This window comes from Zingiber officinale, chromosome 3A (assembly GCF_018446385.1).
Source record: "Zingiber officinale cultivar Zhangliang chromosome 3A, Zo_v1.1, whole genome shotgun sequence".
NCBI classification, from domain to species: Eukaryota; Viridiplantae; Streptophyta; class Magnoliopsida; order Zingiberales; family Zingiberaceae; genus Zingiber; species Zingiber officinale.
The window spans coordinates 164,353,875-164,381,455 of NC_055990.1; the positions used below are offsets into that span (position 1 = coordinate 164,353,875).

At 39.3% G+C, this 27,581-nt stretch overlaps 5 protein-coding genes and 1 pseudogene across 8 annotated transcripts; 3 read left to right on the forward strand and 3 right to left on the reverse strand.

Moving 5' to 3' along the window:
• Window positions 1–747: 747 nt before the first annotated feature.
• Window positions 748–3,688, reverse strand: LOC122053340 (probable arabinosyltransferase ARAD1). Its single transcript, XM_042615355.1, has 4 exons — window positions 3,379–3,688; window positions 2,729–2,961; window positions 1,691–2,352; window positions 748–1,521 (listed from the first exon to the last, which is right to left on the reverse strand). Exons 2-4 carry the CDS (start codon window positions 2,928–2,930, stop codon window positions 967–969), a joined length of 1,419 nt encoding a protein of 472 aa, XP_042471289.1. The 5' UTR covers window positions 2,931–2,961; window positions 3,379–3,688; the 3' UTR covers window positions 748–966.
• A 707-nt stretch (window positions 3,689–4,395) lies between these two features.
• Window positions 4,396–5,205, forward strand: LOC122053348 (gibberellin-regulated protein 12-like). Of its 2 annotated transcripts, none has more exons than XM_042615366.1 (4): window positions 4,396–4,552; window positions 4,635–4,679; window positions 4,767–4,803; window positions 4,882–5,205. In XM_042615366.1, exons 1-4 carry the CDS (start codon window positions 4,430–4,432, stop codon window positions 5,061–5,063), a joined length of 387 nt encoding a protein of 128 aa, XP_042471300.1. In that variant the 5' UTR covers window positions 4,396–4,429; the 3' UTR covers window positions 5,064–5,205. The 2 variants fall into 2 exon arrangements, with proteins under 2 accessions (XP_042471300.1, XP_042471301.1); XM_042615367.1 differs by having other exon boundaries at window positions 4,397–4,552; window positions 4,770–4,803.
• A 122-nt stretch (window positions 5,206–5,327) lies between these two features.
• LOC122053344 lies at window positions 5,328–6,245 on the reverse strand (annotated as a pseudogene).
• A 157-nt stretch (window positions 6,246–6,402) lies between these two features.
• Window positions 6,403–10,321, forward strand: LOC122053346 (ADP-ribosylation factor 1-like). Its single transcript, XM_042615363.1, has 7 exons — window positions 6,403–6,528; window positions 6,752–6,910; window positions 7,828–7,898; window positions 8,024–8,143; window positions 9,112–9,230; window positions 9,438–9,519; window positions 10,124–10,321. Exons 2-7 carry the CDS (start codon window positions 6,763–6,765, stop codon window positions 10,127–10,129), a joined length of 546 nt encoding a protein of 181 aa, XP_042471297.1. The 5' UTR covers window positions 6,403–6,528; window positions 6,752–6,762; the 3' UTR covers window positions 10,130–10,321.
• Window positions 10,322–10,474: 153 nt separating this feature from the next.
• Window positions 10,475–11,998, forward strand: LOC122053347 (non-specific lipid transfer protein GPI-anchored 12-like). 2 transcript variants are annotated; one of them, XM_042615365.1, is made up of 3 exons: window positions 10,475–11,500; window positions 11,577–11,693; window positions 11,783–11,998. In XM_042615365.1, coding segments are annotated over exons 1-3 (471 nt in total). In that variant the 5' UTR covers window positions 10,475–11,147; the 3' UTR covers window positions 11,784–11,998. The 2 variants fall into 2 exon arrangements, with proteins under 2 accessions (XP_042471299.1, XP_042471298.1); XM_042615364.1 differs by having other exon boundaries at window positions 11,577–11,998.
• Window positions 11,999–12,117: 119 nt separating this feature from the next.
• On the reverse strand, window positions 12,118–13,805 carry LOC122053343 (NDR1/HIN1-like protein 13). 2 transcript variants are annotated; one of them, XM_042615361.1, is made up of 2 exons: window positions 13,651–13,805; window positions 12,118–13,055 (listed from the first exon to the last, which is right to left on the reverse strand). In XM_042615361.1, the coding sequence occupies exon 2, from the start codon at window positions 13,032–13,034 to the stop codon at window positions 12,222–12,224; it is 813 nt and encodes a 270-aa protein (XP_042471295.1). In that variant the 5' UTR covers window positions 13,035–13,055; window positions 13,651–13,805; the 3' UTR covers window positions 12,118–12,221. The 2 variants fall into 2 exon arrangements, with proteins under 2 accessions (XP_042471295.1, XP_042471294.1); XM_042615360.1 differs by lacking the exon at window positions 13,651–13,805 and adding an exon at window positions 13,127–13,631.
• Window positions 13,806–27,581: the final 13,776 nt, after the last annotated feature.

The window sequence follows — 27,581 nt, forward strand, 5'->3', positions numbered from 1 at the left end:
GCCGTAAAAATTTACCTTGACAATAAATAAATTTGTCAAACTTTGAAATGATCTGGTAATTTTGTCGGGTGAAATTTATTATTATTTTTCTAAATAATGACGAGACTCCAGCCGAATGTTACTGGCTAATGGCTTTGCGATTTTCCATTGGAAGTGGAGCGCGGGGCCCATGCTGGTGACGGCTGCGGTTAACCACCACTGGATTAGGACTAATTGCTGGCGAAAAAGAAGATTTATGGATTTTGACACGACGGACAAATTAATCGATTTATATTAAATAATGTGTGATTATGATGGGGCAAGGTTTCGAGTTTACTTTATAATTTCTATTAAAAAAAAATTAATCCGCTGCCATACAGAACAGATACCGAATATCGTGTGCGTCGCACGTGTAAGGATAAGCGCATAGGCACGTGAAAGCGTGAGAGCTACGCAAAGGCAAAGCGGGCCGACGCGTTACATATTCTTTTCCTGGTTTTTCTCATGGGCAATTAATGTTTCAAAACCTGCCAATTTTAATTGATTTTTAAATGTTAAGGAAGCAAATCATTAAAATTAGACAGGATCGTCTTCGTCATTTTAATCATATTCTATCAAATTCTCCGTCTTCAATTATTTGCCCCTTTTTTTTTCAGATAATTTTCTCATTCGATAAGAATTACCATCTATATATTTTCATTTATGCTAACCACCATTATTATTCAAAATATTCATTTAAAAAGATTTTACATTCTAATTGTTTTTCCCTTGAAGAATATCAAAGACTAAACTTTCATTGCAAAATGGAATCGATCATACAACTCTGTTTTAGCTTTGAAAAAAAAAAACAATATGTTAAGGTCTTCTCAGTTTGAGAAAACAACAAAACTAATTCCCAAATTTTATAAGCAAAATTCATCTCATTCATGAACTAATTTCAGGAATCTATTGCTGCACTGCTAGAGGAGACAGAGGAAGAATCTGTAACTACGAATCTACCTGATCATCCTCCGACAATTCAGACTTCTCACTATCTGCCATGTCGAACCGTGAGAATCGTTGTGATTTGTGTACTTTCTGCTGGATTGCCGGCACCTTCCGGGCCACTGCCTGCCATATCATCTGAACTGCATCATCCTTCTTAGAAGGGTACTGGTACTCGAAGTAGCCTTCCACTTCCTTTAACCTTTTCCACATCCGGGTCCAATCCTCTCGGTTCACAGATCGAAGCAACTCGATGAGGAAACCTTTCCCTGTTGCATTCGATGTCGGAACACAGATGCAAAAGTTGGAATAGTCAAGAACATCTTCATACGGTAGCTCAATATCATCACTTATGATGACAGGAACACAATGGCTCGCTATGGCATCGAATAGCCGGTTGGAAGATGGGGTGTCCCCAGCGATATTGAGACAAAATTTTGAAGAATGCATCCCTTGACTCGCTTCGAGTGTTCCATTCTCACGGAGACTTCCTGATGCGAAGTGCACATCTTTTTCATCCTTGAGAAGATCGAACAGTTCTCTTCTAACTAGACCTCCCTGAACATAAAAGATCTTTCAGATAATTGATATCAACGGTAATTGATTACTAAATTAAAAGCAAAGACAATTTTATTTACTAGGACTACATGGTTGTCAATAAGAAACAGCATTGAATTAGTTTTCAAGAACAGATCTTTTAAGAAACAGGTGAGAGCAAAACACTTACACCTTTCCTGTCGATACCTCCTTGAAAGTAGAGTAAGGTTGGGCGACCATCAAATCCAGAAGAATCGTTGATGAATGTGGTGATCAAATGCTTGTAAGGAGCAATTATGTCTTTCTCCAAATTGGCTACCTGAGGAATGTACCTCCCAAAATCTGAAAGAATGAAGATGCATGGTGACAGATCCATCCGAGCCTCTAACATGCTGTTCGGATGGTGCGCCAATATAATGTGATCTCTACCGCCTGACCTTTTCCACTCCTCTTGAGCTGTTAAATAGTTCACCAACTTCTGCTGCAACAGCTGGTTGATACTTTGGGTTTCTGGTGGATGGATCTTTGAGTACCGATTGGAGCTCAAAGAAGAGAAGAAAGGCACAAAGACGACATCAGCTTCATGAGAATCCTTAACTCTCACAGCAGTGCATGGGCCACTCCGATCAGGGAATGTCGAAGACAGGAGATCTAATGTGAGCCAGTAATCAATGCTGTGTTGAAGATTCAGTGCTCCAGGGTAGCTTGGAATTTTGGAGCGAATATCTGGCCAAACACTCTTGCCATCGCCTTTCCAACCCAACATTCCAAAGTGATACTCAGGTGGCAAATCATACATGAAAACTTTCAAGAGTGCTTTGCTTGGAATACATCGGTCAAGCTCTTTGTTCACTGAAAAAGTTCGATCCAAAAGTGGTGTTATTTTTTTATCACGTAACAAACTTGTAGGAAATCACAATTTATATTTTCTATGATCGCGTAAACTAGGCCTATGATCAATACTACCCTAACTCCTCAGGGTCCAATTCAGATAAGGATTGCACCTTGAACCATGACACAGAGAAGAAAAAAGAACAAGACAAATAACAAAGATGATACATAGCACTATAGCAGGATGATGCACAGGTTAACACCGGTGAAATGTTAAAGCTTATTTGATGATCACTACTATATCAAAATATTATGCTATTAAGGAATGAGACAATCAAAATCTGTATCATCTAGCAAAGAGGAGCATGATCAAACAAGACAGTCAAGGACAACTCACCTTCATATTCCCTAGATCGAGCGCTAGGGTTCTTGGAAACGGAAAAGCCCTCTTTTGGGGGCAAGGCATTGTTGATGACAGATTTGCCGCCATAACTCGAGGAGAAGAGATACGGAAGAATCAGGAGTATTGCACAGACAATGCAGTAACATAATGGTCGCTGGCACACACGCAAAACTAGCGGTATGCTTCTGCTGGCCATTTAGCACTTGATATGTCTTGGAAGAAAATACCTAATTTTGTAGAGCAAACATCCATCTTTTAGCAACCGCATTAAGAACCTAGAACAGTGCTCGAAATCAATCAAGAACAGGAATCAAACAGATGGGATTCCATAAAGTAATCGAAGACAGATCCACACTCAAGGTGACAAATAGGCTCTTAACCATATGGATCAGCGAACAACTGTACGATCACAATGTATAAGCACGATCAATCATAGAAGCCCTAATAGAAGACCTCCTCCTCAACCAAAATACGGAAAACCCCAATACCGAACTTTTGAAGGTAAAAAAAAGGATGGATTTCTACCACAGCATACAAATAAGCCTGCACTGCGCGACCGAAATTCGAAAAATGACGCTGAAAATGATCTCCGACGGCCCAGAAAAGGGGGGAAAAGAGTAAAATCTCGGGAAGAAAAGCTATACCTATCAATCATATATTTTCGGTGACGAACGCGATGAAGAAATTAAACGAAGACACGCGGTGCCATCAAAATCGAATCTTGGAGATCATCTTTGCAGCATATGAAACTCAGATCGCAGACTCTCGCTCGCTTCGCCTCACTCTCGGGGCGCCATTTGTTAATTGCTATTAGTGCTCAAAAGTGTCTTCTTCTCCTAATGACGACGCTTTTGACGGGAAACGGAATGGTTTAACCAACAACAACGGTCTCAACAGGCTGAACCGATTCGATGAACACCATCATTTTTTCAATCAATTAACCTTTTTTTAGTCTTCGATAAAAAAATGCTTACATTCTATTGAAGCACAACATTACGAGGTGATGATTAAGGCTAAAAGATGTCATGAAGTGCTTTCGGAGGTTATAGGAATAAAAAAGAGTTTTTGGAATGCTGTGTGAGCCTTGGCAGCGAAGGTAAGGAATCCAAGTACAGCAGCTTTGCTTTGGATGCCTGCCCCAACAATAAATGAGACTTTGTGCATTGGCATGTGAGAAAGGGCCCTCTTGTTTCAGATCATCTGATGAATGAATAAATGAATAATAGCTTTTATTTCACTACTCGTTTTCTTAGCCATAGGAAGGAGGGTAACAAGGACAAGCTATCAGTCCATCGAAAATGCACATGCACATGCAAATGCACCAAGAATTAGACAAAGAGTAAAGACTCATACTCGTTGTACCTAATTCTTTCAGCATCGCTATGAACAAATCTGCAGTCAAATTTATGGTAAATTTCACCCTACCTGTACAGGTAGGGCCCCAACCTCTCACAATGAGATGATAGGACCCACTACTTAAATGTGAGTCCCATCATCCCAATGTGAGAGGTTGGGGCAGTGCCTGCATAGACAGGATCGAATTAACCCAAATTTAGATGAGTGTAGTAAACACAGCAACTCACTGTGACAAAAAGGTAGACAAAGCAAAAAGCTGTGAGTGCATTGATTGAGGGCGTCGGTGGCAGCTTGAGTGGTAAGGGTTTATTTTTTTTTCCCTTATAAATACACGCAATTATGTTAGAACTCACAGCAGATTGCTTGTGGCCACCGGTTGGTTCTTCAGAAATGAAGATATCAGATGGAGTTCTCGTCTTCCTGCTCTTCTCTCTGTTCGCTGCAATGGCAGCATCAGCCATGGTTTCGATACTCGATCTCTCGCTCTAATTTCTTGCCATGCATGCTCATGTGTTCAGATGAACTCTAATTTTTCGTGTTGCAGGAAGTGGCAGCTGAGGATCTTGGAGTCAGCTTGGCTGGAACAAAGGTTGGTAAAATAGAGATTTGATGCAGAATGTAACAAGGCTGTATGCTTAGTGATCTGACTTTGGGTGTTTTTCTCTTGTTTAATTAGCAGCAGAAACACAAGCACTCTGGATTTTCACAAGCAGGTAGTACCATGTACAGCTGCAATTTACTCCTAGATAACTTTACTTTGAATCATCATCGTTACGATCTTGTTTTCGCAGAGTGCCCAGGTGCTTGTCAGTTCAGATGCTCCAAGACTGCGTATAAGAAGCCTTGCTTGCTCTTTTGTCAGAAGTGTTGCTACAAGTGCAAGTGTGTTCCCCCAGGGACCTATGCACGCAAGGAGGCGTGCCCATGTTACAATAACTGGAAGACCAAGAGAGGGGGGCCTAAGTGCCCTTGAAGACTCAATTTCAAGTTTTAAGAGCTCCCTCACTTGGTTATCAGAGACAAACTCAATATTATTGTGCCTCTATTTGTTATTTAACATCAACTGATGGATTTGTTCTAATGCAAATGCTGCTCGCATATCCTATTGGCTCAAATCTATGAGTTTTGTTGCCTTTAATTAGCATCTGTTGCATAGTTTCATCTAAATCTTAATATCTGAACTATAAAAAGCATTCTGTAAATTGGGAAAATTAAATTTTACTCAAAGATTCAACTTATGTTCTGAAGAGAACAAGAACTGTTAGTATTCAGACTTGGATGTTTGAATAAGGATATCAAGAACTAAACCAGATCAACTGCATGGGAGCCAGGTTCTCACTGCTCAGCTAATGCTTCATGAAGTTCTGCACCTTAATCTGCTCTCTTGATCAAGCACCAAGTCCCAAACGAAGTCGTCTCTCGCAGTCATCTTATTCTGAAGGCACTTAGACAGTCTTACGAGTCGCCTCAGCTTGTCAAAATCAGGAGCCATATGCTTGATGACGCCAACAAGCACACTGCACTTCCATGCCTTCTTGAGATCATGTGGTTTCCGATATGGTGGTGGTCCTTCACCCGTCGGTAACCCCAACTCCGGCCACCAGTCCTCGGTCGCAGTAGGCCACCATGGAGGCGGAATGCCCTCATCAATCGGAAACTTCTTTTGGGAAGGATCACAGTGCTGTACCAGAGCAGAAATGATGGAGCCTAGAGTTGTGTCCTGCATCTCGAACAATGATTTGGGAAGGGAGATCAGAGAACCATTAGCTTTTCCATTGGGCATTGGTTCATCAATCTTGTAGCCATGCAAGACCACTTCTGTCGACCATGACCTTTTCACTCCACCAGGCTCTTAGGCTACCAGAAGCACAAGTCATTGGCTTGCCTTCCTCTGGGATGACGGCAAACACAAAGCCTTTGATGCTGCTGACTTCGGTGAGCTTCTTCAGGTACCGAAGGACTCCGTTGTAAGCTTTCGCAGTCTCCTTCTTGCGCCGAAGGACTCCTCTCGGATTAGCAAGTTTTAGAAAAATGAAAATGCAAACAAAATATGACATGCGTTTTTTTCATAAATAAAATAAAATAAAAAAGATTATTTCAAGTGTTTTCTTAATTCAATTTCATTCACACTGCGTGCCCATGTTCGTCTTTCAAACTGTTGGAACGTGAACGCTTTGGGGTCCGACCGGACCGGATTTGGCGGTTTAATCAATCCACCGGTTCAGATTAATACAGATTGAAATCCAACGGACTGGGTTGCACGGCGGCCTGTGGCGACTACTGACGTCGCCTGGCAAGAGGAATATGCCACGTATGTTGCGTGGGGTTGACGCGGTCGGCTGTTACTCTTCCGCCATCTATAAATGGCAGCAGAGTTAGGTTTCGTCGAACTCGACCTCGTCGTTCTTCTTCTTCGCCGGAGAACCTGAAATCCAGTGGTAAGTCCTAATATACCCGATTTCGTAATGACCGTCATATGATTTTAACGGGTAGATGAGCCGATTGTTATTTTCTCCTCTTTCTCTGAGTGTATTTGGTCGCTTACTGGTTGAATTGCTGAGTCTTTTTTTTGCTTATCTCTAGATACTATTATTTTGTTTTGTTGGTTTGAACATTGGATCTATTTGTTTGATGAATTCTATGGGTATTTGTGCTTATTAGTGGTGGAAACGATGTGGCTTACTTTTACGAGGCTTTTTAGCCGGCTCTTTGCGAAGAAGGAGATGAGGATTTTGATGGTCGGACTTGATGCAGCTGGAAAAACGACGATACTGTACAAACTCAAGCTTGGAGAGGTGGTCACCACCATCCCAACAATTGGTACAATTCCCGCTTGATACCTCCAATAAAAAGTTTCTGCGGAATTAAGTTCAAGATTTAAACTTTTTTTTTCAGAGAATCCAGTGACTAGATGCTATAAACTCTCTTTGCCTCTGTTCTACTTTATCAATTCTTTTCAAACAATAAACAAGCTGTTAAGATTCAACTAAAAGATAAAAGATAGTTCTCGATTTGTAGAATCATATGTGCGTTTTCCAACCATATACTAATTACTCTGTAGTATGTTGCTGTAGATTTCGCTTGAAACAAACAACATTTTGCTTAAACAATTGATGATGATTTCCAATTATGTAAGTGTTAGAAAATCATTGTTGAGGTAATTCTTGAACAGTGTAAATTTATATTTTGATTCATAAATATATTAATTTTGGAACATGAACTACCTTTCGCAACAAACTTTGTCTCCATAGAAAGCCATACTTTGTTGTTTTGTAGTTTCAGTTATACCTACTGGTTCCTTTGGGTTCTGGTGCACTCTTTGAAACAGTGCTTTTGTTTATTTTATGTCGCTCCTAAAGCCAAATAAACACAAGGCAAGGCCAATAGACAGGATCAACACATAAAAAGGAAATGATTTCTACGTCGCCAATCATCCATAATATCGAATAATCATACTTGGAATCGAACAATAGCAGCCTTAGAGTTCCTCTTAAGGATTTCCTTAAATTAATTGATGAATTGTTAGTATTCATAGGTTTTTCGATATTGGTTTTGGTAGTCCAGTTCATGTACTGAATTTCTTTTTCTTCATAACTCAGCATCATCTATTTATCTTCTTAAGGTAGTTCTGTCACATGACAATATTCGTGAAGACAGATGGTTACTTTTCTAGGACAATTTGCTACTTAAAACTGCACTAACGACTGCAACTTACTCTGCTTATTCCTTTTACTAAGGGTTCAATGTGGAGACTGTTGAATACAAAAACATTAGTTTCACAGTTTGGGATGTTGGTGGCCAGGATAAGGTAACTTGCTGTAATCTTATCTTTAGTTCAATCACATCATCTATGATCATAATGCTTATTTTTCAGAACTATTGCATGAAAGTTATCAATTAATTATTACTTTGTTTGGTTTCATGTCCAAACAGATTAGACCACTTTGGAGGCACTACTTCCAGAATACACAAGGACTTATATTTGTTGTTGACAGCAATGACAGGGATCGTGTTTTGGAGGCCAGGGATGAACTGCACAGGATGCTAAATGAGGTGGGCTCATCTTGCTTCTCGATCACCATTATGATAGCTTTAGATCATCAGAGTGAATGACAACATGTAGCCTGTGCTTACACATAGGTTCACGTTTGATGCTTATTTGTAGTCAACTTTACCCACCATTTTAATGTCCTTTTGTGAACAATTATGACAAATAATATGAAATAAAACAAATTAGCAAAGTTGCAGTGACATGACAGATATGAAGTTATGAGTTAGGATTGGTAGGCTACATCAATATCCAAAATAAATGGTGGTAGTGTCAGTGTAACATCTGTGGCCTCTTGCATTTCGGTGGTAAAATTCAAATATTTTGAGTGGAAGAACTGAGCTAGGGCAAGAACTGCAGTGATACTGCAAGTACCTTTACTTTCTATTTGTTACAAATATGTTTCCCAAATCATCTCTCAAGCAATATGTTACTGAAAACTTGAAATCTGAGGATCCTTTGCAAGTGAACCTTCCTTAGTATCATAGTATTTCAACAATTTATAACTGAATCTCTTTAGACTCCAAGAATATGATAGATATCTAGATAATATAAGTTCACATACTAAATTGATCTAAGTTGTGAGAATAGTAATTCTAGAAAGGCGAATGCTATCTGCAATGGTAGCATGATTGAATTCCATGGCTTCCTGAGTGTAGCATTTTCCCAAGTAACTTCATTTGTGTTTATCTCCTATGCGAGATATATTTCCTATGTCACTGGGTCTTGTCTAGAAGCATCCATCCCCATAACGGATCTAGGAGTCTTACACATTTTTAAAAGAAAAATTGTGTTCAGTCAATGGGAATGTCAGGAACAAGGCGCCTGGTGTCCAACATGGTAAGTCTGGTTAACATATTATATTTATATAATCATGCATCGTGAAAGATGTTGAGTCATTGGTAGAAACTAAACAAACATATTATATTTGGCCTTGAATTCATAGCTGACATGCTTCTTGTGGGTATTCCAGGATGAATTACGTGATGCTTTGTTGCTTGTATTTGCCAATAAACAAGACCTACCAAATGCAATGAATGCTGCTGAAATTACTGATAAACTTGGGCTGCATTCCCTGCGTCAACGACACTGGTATGATTCTTCATCCATGACAAACTAATTTTCAGTGACAGTTGCTTGAGTCACCCATGGTGCCTTCTGCTTGTCTGCTAGGATATTATGTCCGTTCTTTTAATTCTACCTTTTGTTTCAGTTCAGTGTCATCGTTCTTATCTTTATTTTTCAAAAAAAAAAAAAAAACTACTAGTCGTTTGATTGAGTCATGGGTCATGATTATAGGTACATACAGAGTGCATGTGCAACATCTGGTGAAGGTTTGTATGAGGGGCTGGATTGGCTTTCCAGCAACATGGCCAGTAAGGTACTCTATTTTGATATTCTGCAAATTACTAGTCTGTTAGTACGGTTTATTTGGTGATTGTGAAATTATGTATAGATTTCTTTGGCTCTCTTTTGTAAATCCTAATTAAGCATAACTAAATAACGGAAGATGGAGCTTCTTATACTGGGTGGCCATTTGGAGAATGGGAGAGTATCGCATCATTAACTTATTAGTTCCAATGTCAAAATATGCTTAGAGTGATTTCGTAGTACACCCTCAAAGTCGACGAACTAACTCTCTTTCCTTGCAAGCTCTTTGTAAACTGATCCTCATTAACGCTTGGTTGAACCCCCTAACTTGAAATGGAAGCTATATGGAAGCATGCTAGGAACTATGGAATGACATGACGATGAATCCATTCTATTACTAATTGGCATGCCTTGGCCGAGGAGAGTTAATTTATTAGTTTTTTGTTGCTATAGCTAAGTTTTTGAAAAATGTATACCTCTTCAATTGCCATTTGATCTATATGCAAGAAGCCATGACACAATTTGAGGCCAAATAAAGTGCTCTGGATGTGTGAAACTCATGAAAACTTGGATTCAAACCAACCACTATCTTATTTTATTTATTTTCCTTGCAGGCTTGAAACTTGTAACTAGGCGATCTTGTGATATATTGCTTGTGGATCTAATTATCAGGTTTGTTCGTTTTTGTCTTGCTCTTGTACTGTGTAATATGATATGTGCAAACAATATGGTGTGATGATAGTTTTATAACGTGATCGTAGTATGCTTGTAATATGATAGTTTTATATATACACACCTGCAATGTTGTTCAACAGTCAATGTTACTGCTTCTGCTCCTTGTCAGACCAATGCCTAGCCTGATAAATACATGGGCATTGTTCACCAATTTGACCGATTTATTAATTTAATATCCAGTCTAATTTTCAAACTGTTGAATTAGTCATCGTCCATTTTGATCGAACAAAATTAGTATTTGTCGAGTATAATTTTCCCTCTTTATTTACATCCTCAGTCATCACATACACATATATATATATCTTATTTATTTGTTCAAAGTAGTAGGCCGAAAAAGGTTTCTTAACAATGTGGGAACTTACACACTCACGGTTTTACATTTTTAAATATATAGAATAGTTGGAAATTTCAATCCACAGATTGAATAAAATTTTATTCCTCAGGATATATCTGCTTTGATGTAACAAATAATTCCTCATATGATGGATGAATCATGGGAGCAGGGTGAAGCGGTCATGGCTCTTCTGGCTCCTCCAGGGTTAATTCCATCCTGGGCACTGCCTGCACGCTATTGCTCTTCCAAGGTTACAGGGCGGTCCCTCACACGGGGATAAATCACGGTATCTGCCAATGACGCATGAATCATGATCACATTCACAGGTGTTGAATGCTTATACGAAGATCATTTCTTCTCATCTTAATTCACCATAACATCTTCGGAACTCTCATCCAAGAATCGAGTAATTGAAACATTCAAACTTTTCAACTCCCATCTGCAATTCCAACGTCAATTCATTCTTTTCTCTCGAAAAAATATATACATTAATAAAGAGCACCAAATGCTTCGTGATTCTATAAACTGAGATCAGTCAATTGCCTTTATCTTTTGCTGTGATTCACGCGATGTTTTTGTTGCACCGGCGTTCTCTTATAACGCTTGCAATAGTCGCGGCCATTATGCCCGGCACGATTCTTGGCTGTGTAGCGCAATCACCGGCGATGTCAGTTGCTAACTGCAGTGACGCCTTCCTCAACTTGACTGGCTGCTTGTCCTATACTGCCGTCGGCAGCAATGACACATCACCTAGTGGCGACTGCTGCCCTGAGCTCGCTGGTCTTCTTGACTCCAACGCCATCTGCCTCTGCGAACTCCTCGCCGGAGGTGCCCAGCGCTTAGGCATCGCTTTGATAGCCCCCCTCCCTATGCCCCCCCTCCCTATGCCGCCTCGACACGCCGATGGTGAGCTTGTGCTCAGGTGGGAAGCATGCTTGAACGCTTTAATTCCTGTGTTTGCTGTGATCAAGTTGACTTTGACGTCTCTGATGTTTCAGATGTAGGAATTCCTGTTGCAAGTCCAACCACGACCACTTTACCAGCTCCCGCAACTCCAACTTCGGCCGGTTCACCAGCTCCCTCAGCCGCCTGAAACGGCGGCCAGGAATCACCTGGTGAGATGACTTATGTCTAATTACTTCGCAAACATCAAATTAATAATTTTATACCTCTTCCAATTCATTGCTTGAATATGCATTCTTAGAATTGCCGTAGGAGATGGAGCTGCAGAGCTTGTTAAGACAGCGGCTTTATCGTTCATTGCCACCGCGGTGGCAATCATTTTTAGTCGACCTTAATTAATAAAATTATTCAATAATATTGATCTGTATGCTCAAATTAACCTTTGTTTCAGAGTTCGAGCTCTGTAAATTTGGTTTATTTCACTTCTCAAATTGGCACACGTTATTGAGACAATAAACTGAATTACAATTTGAATTACCACCACTCATGAGAATTTGTACTAAATACTTTTGGGAAATTTTTTCCTGAGTTTTCACTTTTATTTTCTAGTTAAACCAACGATCATGCATGCAGGGAAGAAAAAAAAAGTGTCCATGGACTTATTACTTATCGACGAACTCATTTACAAGTCTGCAGAAAGAAGAGCAGTAGCTGCAAGTCCCCGCCATGAATTTAGTTTGTCATAGACCAAGAAATCCCCAAAACTTCACCCTCGCGTGGCAATCCCTGTTCAGGATCACGGCGTTCTCTCTCAACCCGTCCACCGTCACCTCGCACTTCACCGTCACTTTGATCGTCCAGCTCTTCATGGCGCCCAACTTGACTCTCACCGGAACCTCCACGTTCACTTCCAGCGGCACCTTCCCCTCGCTCTGCGCCGCCCTCAGCCTCCGTTCCACATCCGCCCCCAGACTTATGCCGGCGCCCCGCAGCTCCGTTACGAACACCGTCTCGTTCCTAGGCGGCTGGTAGAACGCCGGCCACTTCCCCTCGCACAGCGTCACGCCGTCGTACGCCGCCGTGATGTCGCTGGCGTCGCTGTAGTAGATGCCCATCTTCATGTTGCGGTCGTTGTCGGCGCGCACGGTCACGTCGAAGACCGGCGAGACAGTGGCGGCGGTGAGGTTGAAGGAAGAGATGGAGAGGCCGGTGACGGCGTAGTTGGGGGCACGGGGACGGAAGACGAGGTAGAGGAAGCCGGCCGCGACGGCGAGCAGGAGGACGAGGGCGAAGAGCCAGGTTATGCAGAGGCAACACCGGCTCCGGCGGCGGGCGGCCCGACGGGCGTAGACCTTGGAGAGGTGGGCGTTGCCCGGCAGTGGCTGTCGGAGGACCACGTCCTTAGGGACCTGGATGACGTAGGTTCCTGGCTCAGGGCCGGGCTTGCGGGCGGGGAGGCCGCCGGTCTTGGATGATGTGGTGGAGCGAGGACTCTCCGCCGCATCTGGCATCGCCGGGTCCGGCGTCTTCACGGGGTGGACGCGGTCGGCCATCGCTGCTGCTGCTTGATCGAGCTGCACGGTGAACAGACAGAGACGATATAATATACAGAAAAAAATGAAGAAAAATCTTAGCTCACAGCAACCTTTTGATTGGAATCCATCGGGAAGAAAACAGATACATCCGCTTTCAGAAAAAAAAATATATATCCAGAGGGATGAAGAACAAAGGAAGCAACAACAGATAAATAGGAAAGAAATCCGCGGATTCTTCACCAAAAAAAAAGCTATAAAAGGGCAAATCAATAATGCCTTTCCTGTTCAATCTTTCCAAATAAAAACACAAAGTAAGAGTTAATTGCAGAAAATCGGCGATGCCATATCTACTAATCGAAGAAAAGCTACGATTTTTTAACAATTCCAGTGAAATCCGAAATTACATTGCATATAAAGATCGATCTAAATGCGGCAGTGAGTTCGAAGGTAAATCCATCTGTTCAAAATCGATTGGAAATCTCAGACACTGCGTTTCGATTTGATTCCCTTCCTAGTAAAACCACCGACATTCCATAACTGAAAAAAGGCAAGTTCTTCTTGAACATTTTAATCCCACCTACCAAATAATGGAAACGCCGAAGAACAAGAAGAAGAAGAAGAAGTTGTTGATTACCTCGAAGAGTGCTCGAACTCAAAGCTCCCTGTATCAGCAAGAACAGAGAAATAAGAATCGTTCGTCCTCTCTCGTCTCTAATGAACGGAGTAAAAGTACTTCGATTCAACGACTCCGCGCTCTTTATATCGTAAAGGATGGAGTGAAGCAGCGAAATGGTCTCGTGGAAGCCTTCTTCTGTCTGTATTCCTCGCCGTCAGCCAACCGCACGAACTTCTCGTGCGCCTCGTTAAACCCCTGAGTCCGCATAGGTCTCCCACGTTAGATCATCCATGATCTAACGTTTCAGCCGTCCGATCTGACCAGGGTGGGGCCCACCCGGCGCTAACAAACCTTCAACGGCACACGGTAACATCACCGCGTCGGACGCGGTTGCTTCCCGAAACAGTGCGACCATTTACCCGTTGCCATACCCGCGCAGCGACTGGAATAAAAGTGGGATCCAGCTGTCGGTTAGCAGTGCTACGGCTGTATCGCACTTATTAAGCATGCATCAAATTACGTAAAACAAATATAAAATGACAACTATTGTTTTAAGATAAGATTTTAATGCAATTTTTTTTTAATTATTATTCTCCTCGGTCATATGCTCTTAATTAAAGATATTTATTAAAAAAATAAAAATTGGTTTGGTGGCATATGGCGAGAAGCGTGTGAGGTTTTTGACTAAGGTCATAGGGAAAAGGCAATATATTAGTGCGTGGGTTAGAGATTAATTAGCAATATATTATTTAAATCTTAATGTAATAATCTTTGATTAGTGGCATGAGAGAGACTTTGTCTAATTGATGTCATCACGCTTCGTCGGTTACTCACGTTCCTTCTGTGAGAACGAAAACATGAGAGCGAAGTTAATTTTATTAATTGTTCTATTTGCAATATTTGTTCTATGGTGTGCATGCTCAATTGGAATACAATAAATAAATAAATAAATTTATATATATATATATATATATATATATATATATATATATATATATATATATATATTACTGGAAACGAGTCTCTTGATTTGCTCCTTCGTTTCATCGAGTTCTTCGATTGCAGAGGTTTGGTGAAAATGCTGGAGAACTGCTGATTGAAATATGAGAGTTCGTGAGATTAATATATAGGAAATTAAGGACTCTTTGTCGTTTGATTAGTCTCCTTGACCTTCTCATCGAATTCTTAATTGATGATTTAAAAATAGACTTTTGGGGTTTGAAACGAACCTAGCTGTCATTTATGACTAAAACAATTCTTCTTTATTAGAATCAATTACTCATTTTATGTTATTAGAGAATTAAATATGCTTTATTATTTTTTAAAATATATAAAGAGTAAGTACTAAAATTGTACAAATTAATAGGGATATTAAATTAATGAGTTATCCTATGAACTTTTGGAAAAGAGTAATAGAAAATATTAAGAAAGTAGACCAAGGTGATCAAAAATTAATTTGGACTTATGCTTAAAAGATCGATAATAAATTATACATTTTCTCAAATAACTAATTGAAAAATATTCAGAGCAAAAGTAAGATCTACATATGATATTTATTGACTTAGAAAAAATTTATGATAAAGTTTCAAATGAAATTATATGGAGAATTCTAGAAAAAAGAGGTGTTAATGTAATAGATATTGAACAAATTAAGAATATGTATGAGAATATAACGATTGGAGTGAACACTTTAGGCGTATTAGCTGAAGAAATTGTTGGCGCAGCGAGGCCGGCAAGAGAGGGATGAATTACCTGAAATAGAAAAAAATAAAACCCCTTTCCGATCTTTGGACATAAACTAGAAATGTAATTAAAAACAAAATTAACAACTTAAAGGAATAAGTAAAATATCACTATTTACTTGATTACAACCTAGTTGATTGGTAATCTAAAGCGGTTGAAAAACTCACTAAGAATCTCTTTCTCTGAAGGCGGAGAAGCCTTTTACACACACTGAAAGCTCAGAAATAACTAGGAAAGTGATTACAGAAGTTGTTGTTAATTTCCTAGGTCCAGGGGTCTTTTTATAGCCCCTGGAAAATCTTATCCGTGGCTTGAAAGCACCTCCAAAGGGGTTGGAGGATGCCTCCAGCGAGACACAATGGATAAAGATTTATCCACTGCCAACGATTAACTTTCTGGTCGAATGCGCCTTCCATGCTCATGAAGGCGCCTCCTGCCTAAAGGTTGCAGAGGCGCAAGGGCGCCTCGGAAGCACCTTCAATGTCTTTTGAAGGCGCCTCTAGCAGTAAGTATAGTCTCCATATGCTCTTCTGCTGCTCCGATCGTCTGGGTGACTGCGGACAACCAAAATAGGGCTCACCCAAACCCAATTCTCGGCCTTCTCCTCGAACAGGCTTCCGCTCCGGCTTCTCCTCCCTCGAATGTCGTGTACGTTCTTCTCGTTTACCAGCGTATTCTTCCTCAGCGCCTTGTCCCTCGGATGCACCGAGCCTGTCGGCTCTCTTCCCGTGTCATCCTTCTTGCTAGCTGCGTCTTCCGCTCGACTTCCTGTGCTCCTAAGCTCCTGTACACTTAGACACAAAGATCAAATCAAAACAGGACCTAACTTAACTTGGTTAGTCACACCAAAACAACCACGAGGTCCAATAATCTCCCCCTTTTTAATGTGCATCAACCCAAGTTCAAGTTAGAATAATAACGAACAAGATGCAATAAAAGAATTTGCAAAACAAACATTTTAAATATAAAGTTACAAATAAAAGAAATGACAACATATAGAGTTAGTAGAATTCAGAAAATTCTAACTCCCCGTAAGAATTGCAGAAAATCGGCGATGCCATAAGAAAATATTTTTTTAAAATTTAAAACAATTTCTAAGTTATGAAGTTTTCAAATAATTGACAAAGATTGAAAATATTTCATTAATTTCACAAGTTTATCATTTTATCAATTAAATATTCAATTTAGTAATTAGTTTCCAGACTGTAACAAGACACTAGACCTTCTTGATTATTGGATCATTAACCACTTCTAGACAAAGTCTCTTAAAGAATTTAAACATTTAACTTTTTTGAAAGCCTTAGATTCAAAGAAAAAATGTTAATCTAAATACGATTTTGGAATTCAATATAAGTTCCTTCCTACTAGATTAGCTAAGAATCTAGGGGGTACATATCTTTTGGAAATTCTTCTAAGTTGTCCCTGATATTTTTTAATGTACAAATTTAACCTTCCATAAGTTCTAAGTTTTGATTTTTGAAAGTTATTTAGTTTTAAGCATGCACCTTTTTCAAACTTTCGATTTACATTTTCAATTTATCATTTTCTAATTTTAAATTGTTATATAATTCAAAAGGATATGTCTTAGCTAAGTTCAATTTTAACACAACAATTTCCTTTTCTAACTTCATTAAATCTTTAGAAAGAATTTTGATAAAGTTAAAAGACTGCTTGGGAGATAGAGCACGTACTTTATTTACCTCAATTTCTGATGCTCCCCCTTCATCACTGATTTCTTCTGATGCCCCTCCTTCATCGATGCTCATCTCTGAGCTGGTTTCATCTTCTACTTGATGGTTGGTCATTAGAGCTAGTTCTAAGAAGGCCTTAACCTTGGACTCAGAAGATGATGATTCATGTCATGTGACCTTCAGGTTCTTGTGTTTGGAGGATGTTGGTCTTTTGTACTTTTCCTTTTCCTTCTTCTTTAGTTTAGGGCATTCATCCTTGATGTGCTCTTCTTTATTGCAGTTGTAACAGTGGACACTCCTTCTAGTTCATTGAGGCTTCCGTGTAATTGTGCTACTGACTCTCCTTCTTCCATCTGGAGGTTCGTCAGTTGATTCCGGAGCACGTCCCGTCTCGCAAGCTTTGTTTCGGAAGTTCCTTCATGTAGTTCTAGGAACTTCTCCCAAAGTTCCTTTGTTGAGTCGTAATCTCCGATTCGATTTACTTCCTAGGATGGAAGTACGCTGAGTAGGTGGAACTCGGCTCGCCCGTTTGCTACGCAATCTGCTTGCTCCTTCTTGGTCCATTGATATTCTTCTTTTTCTTCTCCTTGGGGGGTTTTAGAGCTACAAAACTGTATTTAATTATTAGCAATATTTCAAAATCAATTTTGAAGAATACCTCCATTCGTTTCTTCCATGACGCAAATTCTCCCTCGAATTTTAGTGGGTAGATTGTCGGTCCGACCGTCGTTTTTTATCTTTGATGCTTCAGTCAGCGGTTAATCCTTCTGAGGTGATTGAGCTCTGATACCACTTGTTAGCGCAGCGGGACCAGCAAGAGGGGGGGTGAATCGACTGAAATAAAAAAAATAAAACCCCTTCCCGATCCTTGGACTTAGACTAGAAACACAATTAAAAACAGAATTAACAACTTAAAGGAATAAGAAAAAGGTCACTATTTACTTGGTTACAACTTAGTTGGGTGTTAATCCAAGGCGGTTGAAAAACTTACTAAGAATCCCCTTCTCTAAAGGCGGAGAAGCCTTTTACATACAGTGAAAGTTCAGAAATAAGTAGGAAAGTGATTACAGAAGTTATTGTTAATTTCCAAGGTCCAGGAGCCTTTTTATAGTATCTAGAAAATCTTATTCGTGGCTTGAAGGTACTTCCAAAGGGGTTAGAGGGTGCCTCCAACGAGGCGCAGTGGATACAGATTTATCCACTACCAACAGCTAACTTTCTGGTTCAAGGCGCCTTCCATGCCCATGGAAAGCGCCTCTCGCCTGAAGGTTATAGAGGGGCCTCAGAGGTGCCTTCAATGGCTTTTGAAGGCGCTTCTAGCAACAAGTATAGTCTCCATATGCTCTTTTGCTGTTCCGACCACCTGGGTGATTGCGACCAACCGAAATAGGGCTCACCCGAACCCAATTTCTGGCCTTCTCCTCGAGCAAGCTTCCACTTTGGCTTCTCATCCTCGAACGTTGCGTACGTTCTTCTCGTCCACTGGTGTACTCTTCCACAGCACCTCATCCCTTGGATACACCGAGCCCGTTGACTCCCTTCCCGTGTCATCCTTCTCGCTGGCTGCGTCTTCCGCTCGACTTCCTGTGCTCCTAAGCTCTGCACACTTAGACATAAGGATCAAACCAAAATAGGACCTAACTTAATTTGGTTGACCAAAACAACCACGGGGTCCAACAGAAATTTCAATAAAAATATATTTACATTAAGGATCAGCTCTAAGTCACTATCATTTTACACTAATCATAGACGAACTCACTATACACATTCAAGACATAGTATCATGATGCATGTTATTTACATATGATGTTATTTTGGTAGATGAGACACATGAAGAAGTAAATACTAAATTAGAATCTTAACAAGAAATACTATAAGTGAAAGGTTTTAAGCTTAATAGAGTAAAGACAGAATATATAGAATTTAAGTTTAACAATATTAGACGTAATGAGACAATAGTTAAAATAAAAAATGATGAATTGTCTAGAACTAAAAGTTTTAAATATTTATGATCATTTTTATAAAATGATGAAGAGATTGAGAGAGATGTCATACATATAATAAAAGCGATATGGTTGAATTGGAGATCAACATCAGGTGTTTTATATGATCATAAAATACCTTTAAATTTAAAGAGAATTTCTAAAAAAAAGTTAGACCTGTTATATTATATAACGTTGAATGTTGGACTATGACTTGAGCATATGAGCAGGAGATGAAAGTTGCAGAGCTGAGGACGTTAAGGTAAATGTGTGAACATACGAGGATAGATAGAATAAGAAATGAGCGCATTAGAGAGAAAGTCAGAGTTACATCTATTAAGGAAAAATTTCAAGAGACGCGTTCAAGATGATACGAACATGTACTTAGACGAGTAATAAATGTCTAGTTAGGCGATGTGAAACTATAATAAATACGCACATCAAATGAGGTACAAAAAGATTAAAAAAATACTTAGTAACAATAAAATAAAATAAAATTTATTTAAATATAAATAATAATATAGCAGAAGATAGAACATAATAACGTAAAAGAATATATTAAGGCTAAAAGAATTCACATATCTCCACAATGATATAATATTGTCTACTTTAGACCTAAGTCTTCATAGATTTGATTTTGGCTCTCACAATTACGTCTCTTTCCACCAAAATCACCAAAAATATTTCAAAAAAAGTAGGTATACGACGCACAAAAAGCTCATGCTCTTAAGGTGCCCTAACCATCCAACAACTATTCTATTCTTGTTATCCATTAACCTTGCTTTGAATAATCCTCCTTTTGCCAAATTATTACCAAGTAATCATAAAAAACAAATTTTTCAAGAATTTTAGACTACACTTCTGATAAACTTATATTTTTGTCTACTTCAACACTAACTCTTCGGTATATTTCTTGCTGAAAGTATCCTTGATCCCACTAATAACTAATGGGTCCAAATAATTCGATTGGAGTACTTGTTGCTAAACCATACCACATAATTCCACTCTTGACCTGCTCTGGGTCTTTTTTTAAGTATACGGTCATTTTTTATCAGCTTCGGACTTTCTCTCAACTTTGTTTAAGACGCCCCATATGACATCCAGTCTGAACCATAATTCTGATACCACATGTTAAGATTTAAATAATTCACATATCTCTACAATGATATAATATTATTCATTTTAAACCTAAGTCCTCATAAATTTATTTTTAGACACTAACCAAAAAGACATGATGTCAATGGACATATCTTCCATCATTTAAATACATCATCTTTTAAAAAAAATATATCAATTATGATCAACTTATCCTTATTAATGAAACCAGATCGCACATTCAATTCCACGTTATTAAAATTCTGAGGAAATAAAAAAGATGAATTAATCGATTTAAAAGAATATATTTAAAGAACTAAAATTTAATGCGTGCCTACAAATATTGATTGTTGTCTTCCTAAATTAAAATGATAAATCCATTGCCTAGCCAATGTAATTGATTTTATTTGAAATTAGAACTCATAATTAACTATAAATCAATTAATGTAATTAAATGATTAAGAAAATGAGGGAAAGGAAAACCTAAGCAACATATCTGAAGCCTTCTCTTCGATTTCCATCGATTTTAATTAGATAGCTGGGGTGGAACCATCATGTTGCAATATGGCATTTAAAGAAAAATAATCAACTTATATTTATACCTTCACAAATAATCATAAGATTGCCATTTCTCTTTTAATCATAATTGGTTTCATCTTTTTTTTCAAAAAAAAAAAAAACTGATAATTTCCAGGAGCTTAAGCATGTTTCAGTCTTACAGTTTAAAGTTCATAGACTCATTCTATTGTTACAGCCCTTGCAGAGTCATTTTGTTATTAGAGCCCTACAAGATTATTTAGTAGTTTTTTGAGAAAATTATCTGAGAAGACTCAACTTATGAAATTTCAAAATAAGTAGCAATGTTAAATCCTCTTAAGTTTTAACTTAAACCGTTAAATTTCACAAATAATCACTCTACTATGCTCCTTGAAGTTCTTTAAATCCTTTATCCCCCCCCCACCCCCACCCCCTTCCCCTTTTTTTTTTTTTTTTTTTTTCCAAAAGTGACTCCTCTAAAATTCACCCATAAAGCCTATAAAAATCATTTAGTTTTATTGTTTGATGAGTTCTATAAGCTTGTTACATGTGTTTAAGTCGACACCATCTCAAAATCAGTTGATCTATTAAGTTTAGTAGAATCTTTGAAGTTATTCTACACTTTTTCCAATTTTAAATAGTATTCTATATACTCACTTAGACTTTTCGAGTCCTAGAATGAATGACCTCTATATTATGTTCCTTGGATCCTTTAGAATCATTTTATACTCTTAGTTCCGATGTTTAAAGTTTAAAAGGTCATGTAGTTGTTGATGAGGCACCTACTGATTTTGTAACGCTGGAAGACTAGTTTAACCTTATCACTCTCGTCATGAATGAAGATTGTCCTCCATCCAACATGGCGTTCCTTTCTCCTCTCCATTTCTATCTCTTCTTTAATTCATTGCCTCCTCCCTCATATCATTGAGTATACTAGCTAGTCCTAATTAATAACACAATATGGCACTCATATTTCCAAAATATATAAAAAAAACATCTATAATTATATGTTATCACACCAAACATCTATAATTAGCACACCTGGTGAGGAGTTTAAATCATATATATGTGTGATCAATGCTACTAATGAACAAAAAAATTTGAAAAATTAACAAATTAAAGTTATATTTGAGGTACAGAAATATAATAGTTGTAGCATTCAGAATCTGCATTATATGGATACCATTATTATTTGATGTACATTGAAGAATTAATATAGTAGATTCAAATTAAACTTCATGCAGTCCCCTACTGATGCCAGAGGTACTTAGTTAACTAAAGATCACTATTCAAAATTCTCTTATATATTCATTCATCTACTTAAATATGCAGACATTCAACATGAGTTCTGTAGAAAAACCAAATGTATAAATGTATTCATCCTGTCAAGTTCAGGTGTTCATTTACATATGTGAGAGCCCTAACTTAACTGTATACAGAAGTTTTCTGCCTCGAAATTCATATAACTAAGTTAAACATGCAGATTATATTCAGTATTAGATGCTGTTATATTCCAATAAAAAAAGGGAATATTTAAAGAGAGAGAGAGAATGCACAACAATTTGTCTCATTATACACATGCAATCTAGCTAGCTAGCTAGCTAGCTAAAGCAATAACAAAAAGGAAGAGGATGATGAAAAGACAGATAACTAATTAAAATTATAAATAATTAAGGATGTGTTTGATGAGAAGACCATTCCTGAGGCGCGCAGCTGTGAGAAAGCTGACACTATTTTGAACATGCTCACTAATGTATTGGCCGAATACAACAAGACAGACCTGGACAAGCACCACACCAGTGCTTTGAACCTTGGCGTCCTCGTCCTTTTTTTTGTCCATGGGGATATCATCAAGCACAAGGCATATGCACTCAGATCTTACAGAACTTGACTATACTTTTTCCCTCTTATTATGATTCAGCAGTTAATATCCACTGCCCCATTGTGATCAGACTAGCTATATATCTATTTACTCAAGTTTTAATCGATACATGTACAGATTATGTATGAGAGTTTATGATCATGCTTGGCAAAAACATGAATATATATGTATCTATTTTTATGGTGCACGTGTAACTGTAAGTAGTTTATGTATATCCTAGATGCTCATTTGGAAGCAGATCTTATCATGATTTCATGAAAAGATGTGATCGATTCAATTCGAAGAACGTTGACTGTGATCGATTCGAAGATTAGATTTAGTTTACCTATTAATTCAGATTAAAAACATTCAACCAACATAATCGATTAATTAGGTACTTCTCGAACATAAATAAAATGCCATATACAGAAACGTGGATGCGATATTTAGACCTAGATCGAATCAAGGAATCAACGACGGAAGTGAATATGACCTTGTAGCTCAAAGTAAGCCGGCGGAGAGGGCAAGAACTCCGGCAACTCCTCGTCGTCGTCTTCGAAGTGGTCGCACTCCCCCACTTGCTTCGCAGATGCTTCCCCGCTCAGATCCGCGCCGGCGGAGCCGGCGCACGCCTCCGCTTCCGGCAGTTCAGGGGGCCCGTCGTCGCCGTATTTGGAGAGAGACGACTCGAGGTCGGAGTCCCGGCCGGTGAGCCCCTGGACGACGGAGCGGAACTCGTCGACGGTGGCCTTCACCTTCATGGGGTTCGAGATGTACACCACCTTGATCGGCTGCTGCTGCTGCTGTTGCTTCTTCTTCTTCTTCGACTTGTCGCCCGCGACCTCTTCGGCGGAGTCGCTCTTCTTCTTTCTGTTGCTGTTCCGCCCCTCCATGTTTCTCTCCTCTCCCCCTTCCATCCCTACCCGCGGCCGCAGAAAGGACGGGTGCGACGAGGGAATCTGAGCAAGATTTTTGCCATTTTAGATCTACTAAATTGTTTTATTTAGATTAGATTATTGCATTATATGTGGTTGGATTTAGAGTGGGGAAAAAGACAGGTGTCATGATGTATGGGTTGTTTTGGGAGGGAAAGAGAAGCAATAAAGGAGGGGCCGTAAAATTAATGCCGCCAATAATATAGGCCACGTGGCAGAGCAGCAGGCACGGGTCCGGCTGCTGTTTGCGTCATCCGTACATCCTTGCCTGACGTCGTCGCACAGTAGCTCGTCGGTAGAAGATACTCAATATACCGTATACCGCATAATACATAAATCTGCGGAGATAAATGATGGTAGATTTTCTCGTTAAAAGTAGTGCTCTTAGAAAAGTAATATACTATCTATAATTTTCAAATGCCGCATAATAAATAGATCTACGGAGATACATGATCAGCATTTTACCTAAACGGTTTTTTCATTCCATATTTAAAATTTTATTTTAGCTATTTAAAAATTTATCGTCCTTAATTTAACTATCAAATTTAGATCAGAAAATATAGATATATTAAGAAAATTTATAAAATATAATAATTTTAATGTATCTATCTCTTTAGATTTGAATTTGACATTATAAATTAAACAATAAATTTTTAAAGTTAGGACTTCATAACATTTGTCATAAATTTATTATAAAGTTTAAAACAATGGAATAAAACTAAGACAATGATAATTTTGTAGTTTGAATAAAATTAAACTATTGAAATTTTGAATGATGTAGGTCAGTTTTATCCCATGGACTTAGAGAACTTCAATTATTTCAAATCGAAATATTCTTGAAAATCTTTTTAATAAATTTATGTCGTTAGATCTAAATTCAATAATATTAAATTGGGAATATTTAAAATTTATCATAAATTCTAATAATACTCACTACCTAACTAACACCACTAATAGATTCTTAAAATCTATTGATTCAAACAGTATTAAACTTTTAATTTTTTTTAATGATATATACCTATCAATTAGTAAATTAACGATGGTTGACCTCTCTTAATAAATTAACTTATCTAAAATAATAATTGAACGATCGAAAAAATGAAGAAAGAAACCTGTTTTACGTGGGGAAGGAGTAGTAGTGTTGTCGGATGTGGACGGAACGGCTGCTATCGCGACTATACATACCTGCATGCCCACTACTGCACTTCCCTGCAGGTTCAGAATTGTAGTTTTCCAACGGGTGCGAACCCACGGATTACCGAGCACCACAAATTACGAACTAGGACATGATTCATTTTATAAATTGATCCATTTTAATAGACCCTGTCAGTAAAATAGATAAGATAATGATAATTTTCCCTGTAATTCGGAATTTCGTGGAAAAAAATCTGAAATGGGAATGATGATATCTGATTTATTTGGAGATGAAGATGGGCTAAGAATTTTTTTTTCAAAGATGAGATGGATTCAGAGTGGATATGGGGATATTATCCCTATACCTGTTCTGAAATCGTCCCGAAAAAAATAATAATAATAATATTATTATTAATATAATAATATTATTTTAAAATATTAATAATAATATTGATAATAATATTAATATTAAAAAAATTTAAAATATTGATAATAAAATTATTATTGATACTGATATTGATATTAATATTAATATAATAACAATATAAAATTAATTTTAGGAGGAAAGCGGAGATGAGTGGAGATGGGGATTTGATCCCTGATAATTCGGATTCAGAGATTCTCCGAATTTGAAAAAGTGAGGATATGGACGGGGATGAAATTCGAGGGCGAGAATGGAGATAACAAATCTATCCTTATCTTATCCCATTGCCATTCTTAAGATCTATCATAATTTATTAATCATAATTAATAGATCATTCTTTGAACTATAAATTAACTAGAGGATCTCATCTAGGAATTACCTATCTTCCCATGAATTATTATTATTGGAAAATTTTAATGATTTAATTCTGATCCTGTTCGAACCAGAAATCAACAGACGCTGGGCACGTGGCGCTCCCTGGCTCGCTGATGTAGATCTCCGACTGGTGGCGCGATGCTCCGGCTAACCTGCACAGAAGTCGGGCCGGGAAGGCGGTTCCCGGCGACGACCCTCCGACGCTCAAGTCAGGTAAATTACGATAAACAAGGTGGCTCCCAAAGTCTCAGAGTACGTACCCAGAATCCTCTGTCGGTGAAACCTGAGGTTCTTTATATAGAGCTGTGAAAGGTTTGGACACGCGTACCAAGGTGCATAAGTGTCCTCTGTCCTATCCTAGGTATGCGGCTGTCAGAAAGCTTACCTGTCCTTTCCTAGGTACGCGGCTGTCAGAAAGTTTACCTGACCCATATCGCTACAGTCAAAGCATGCCCTCGATGGGACAGCAGAATCCCCTGTCACAAGATTTGGAGCATGGCACACACGTGAAACATACAGGTTGTCAAAGAAAGAAATCCTCTGGCCTTTTCCTTTGCTCCAAACTTGTAGTCCGAGCGGACAGATACCTAAACATCCGACCGGACATCCGCAGTGGTTTACTTGTGCTTTGTGGAGACTAACAAACAGGGGTGTTTTATGACTGTGGTCGGTCAAAAGGTCAGCTCGGTCCATGACCTTTTTAACTGAGCGTCGGAACCCCGATTTGACAGGGTGCCTCCCAACTATAAGTGCGAGCCGGCCGGACCCCTCCGGGTACTCGATTCCATCGGCCGGCCGGCAGTCCAATCGGACCGGCCGTCTACGGCCGTCCGTCCGGTCGGACCACACTCTCCTCTGGGTGGGCTCGGTGACTTCCACTTGGCGTTGACTTTGCAAGAAAGGGGGGCCCTTACTACTGGATCACTTGCCTTCCTTCAAGTCTAGTCAAGGAGGCGCATAGTCCGACTGACTGGACTGTGAGTCTAGCCGAACGGCTCTTCCATGCTAATACTCTCCGCCCGGTCAGCGGCAGAGATATCCTTGAATGAATCAATGATGGCTTTCGCCGGATCTCCTCGCGTTCTGCGCCAATCTTCGACATCAATGTCGATCATACCTTCATTAAATGCTCCGAATGATTGACTGCCACGTGGAGCAATGCCATCAGAGTACGGAGGCGGTTGCATGATATTTGGATGTGACCGAAGCAATTCGAAATAAACGGCTAGATGTATGCATTGATTCCCGTGACCTGGATCCGACGGTGGAGGCCGACCGGCCCTCACCCTATAAATTCTTCGTTTCCTTCTCGCCTTCACACGCCTCCGTTACCTCTACTGTTGCTCTCTGCGCTGTGGAGCTCCGGCGATCTTGTTGCTGCCTTCTGACGCTCTCCGGCGCCTTTCCTCGATTCATCTCCCCTCAGTAAGGTTTTAGATCTCTCCTCCTTCCTTTCCGGTATCTAATCCGCATTTCTTCCCCTAGCTCGAGTCTTTGAAATTCCATTCCTTCGTCTTTGGAACTTCCTTTTTTGATTTATCCTGTCCGGATCATGGCCAGTTCCTCTCCTCTCGAAGAACAATCCCTAGGCCCATGGTATACTACCATGCGATCCCGTTTCGAACAACGGGATTTTGATATATTGGCTGACAATTTTGAAATCCCCGAGGATATCGAAGTTCGCCTGGCTGGTCCTGCCGCTCGGCCACACAGACCGCCGCGCGGTGGTTTCTGTGTCTTTCGCGACCAATTTACCGCCGGTCTGCGGTTCCCCGTACATCCTTTTATAGCAGACGTCTGCAATTATTTTGGCGTGCCGCTCGGAAGTTTAGTACCAAATACCTTCCGTCTCCTCTGCGGCGTTGTCGTTTTGTTTAAGATTCACAACATTCCCCTCCGACCGGAGGTCTTCTTTTATTTTTATTATCCTAAGCAAGCTGAACCGGGCACCTTTATGTTCCAAGCCCAGCCCGGTTTGGTCTTCTTCAATAAACTACCCACTTCCAATAAACATTGGAAGGACTATTATTTCTATATCCGCATGCCCAGTCAGCCAAACTTTCCGACCCAGTGGCAAGTCAGTCTACCTCCTACTCCTGAGTTGAAGAAATTCAAGACCCGACCGGATTATCTTCACGCCGCAAATGTACTAGCCGGTCTGCGGCTCGACAT

Bases quoted from the DNA above. Each gene is read 5' to 3' on its own strand.
- LOC122053340 (XM_042615355.1), bottom strand. From the start codon at position 2,930: ATGGCCAGCAGAAGCATACCGCTAGTTTTGCGTGTGTGCCAGCGACCA. The intron at 2,353-2,728 runs GTGAGTTGTCCT...GAACTTTTTCAG, and splicing joins TCGATCTAGGGAATATGAAG to TGAACAAAGAGCTTGACCGA. The intron at 1,522-1,690 runs GTAAGTGTTTTG...TTTTATGTTCAG, and splicing joins GAGGTATCGACAGGAAAGGT to GGAGGTCTAGTTAGAAGAGA.
- LOC122053348 (XM_042615366.1), top strand. From the start codon at position 4,430: ATGTTAGAACTCACAGCAGATTGCTTGTGGCCACCGGTTGGTTCTTCA. The intron at 4,553-4,634 runs GTTTCGATACTC...TTCGTGTTGCAG, and splicing joins CAATGGCAGCATCAGCCATG to GAAGTGGCAGCTGAGGATCT. The intron at 4,804-4,881 runs GTAGTACCATGT...TTGTTTTCGCAG, and splicing joins CTCTGGATTTTCACAAGCAG to AGTGCCCAGGTGCTTGTCAG.
- LOC122053346 (XM_042615363.1), top strand. From the start codon at position 6,763: ATGTGGCTTACTTTTACGAGGCTTTTTAGCCGGCTCTTTGCGAAGAAG. The intron at 8,144-9,111 runs GTGGGCTCATCT...TGGGTATTCCAG, and splicing joins TGCACAGGATGCTAAATGAG to GATGAATTACGTGATGCTTT. The intron at 9,231-9,437 runs GTATGATTCTTC...TCATGATTATAG, and splicing joins TCCCTGCGTCAACGACACTG to GTACATACAGAGTGCATGTG.
- LOC122053347 (XM_042615364.1), top strand. From the start codon at position 11,148: ATGTTTTTGTTGCACCGGCGTTCTCTTATAACGCTTGCAATAGTCGCG. The intron at 11,501-11,576 runs GTGGGAAGCATG...CTGATGTTTCAG, and splicing joins GATGGTGAGCTTGTGCTCAG to ATGTAGGAATTCCTGTTGCA.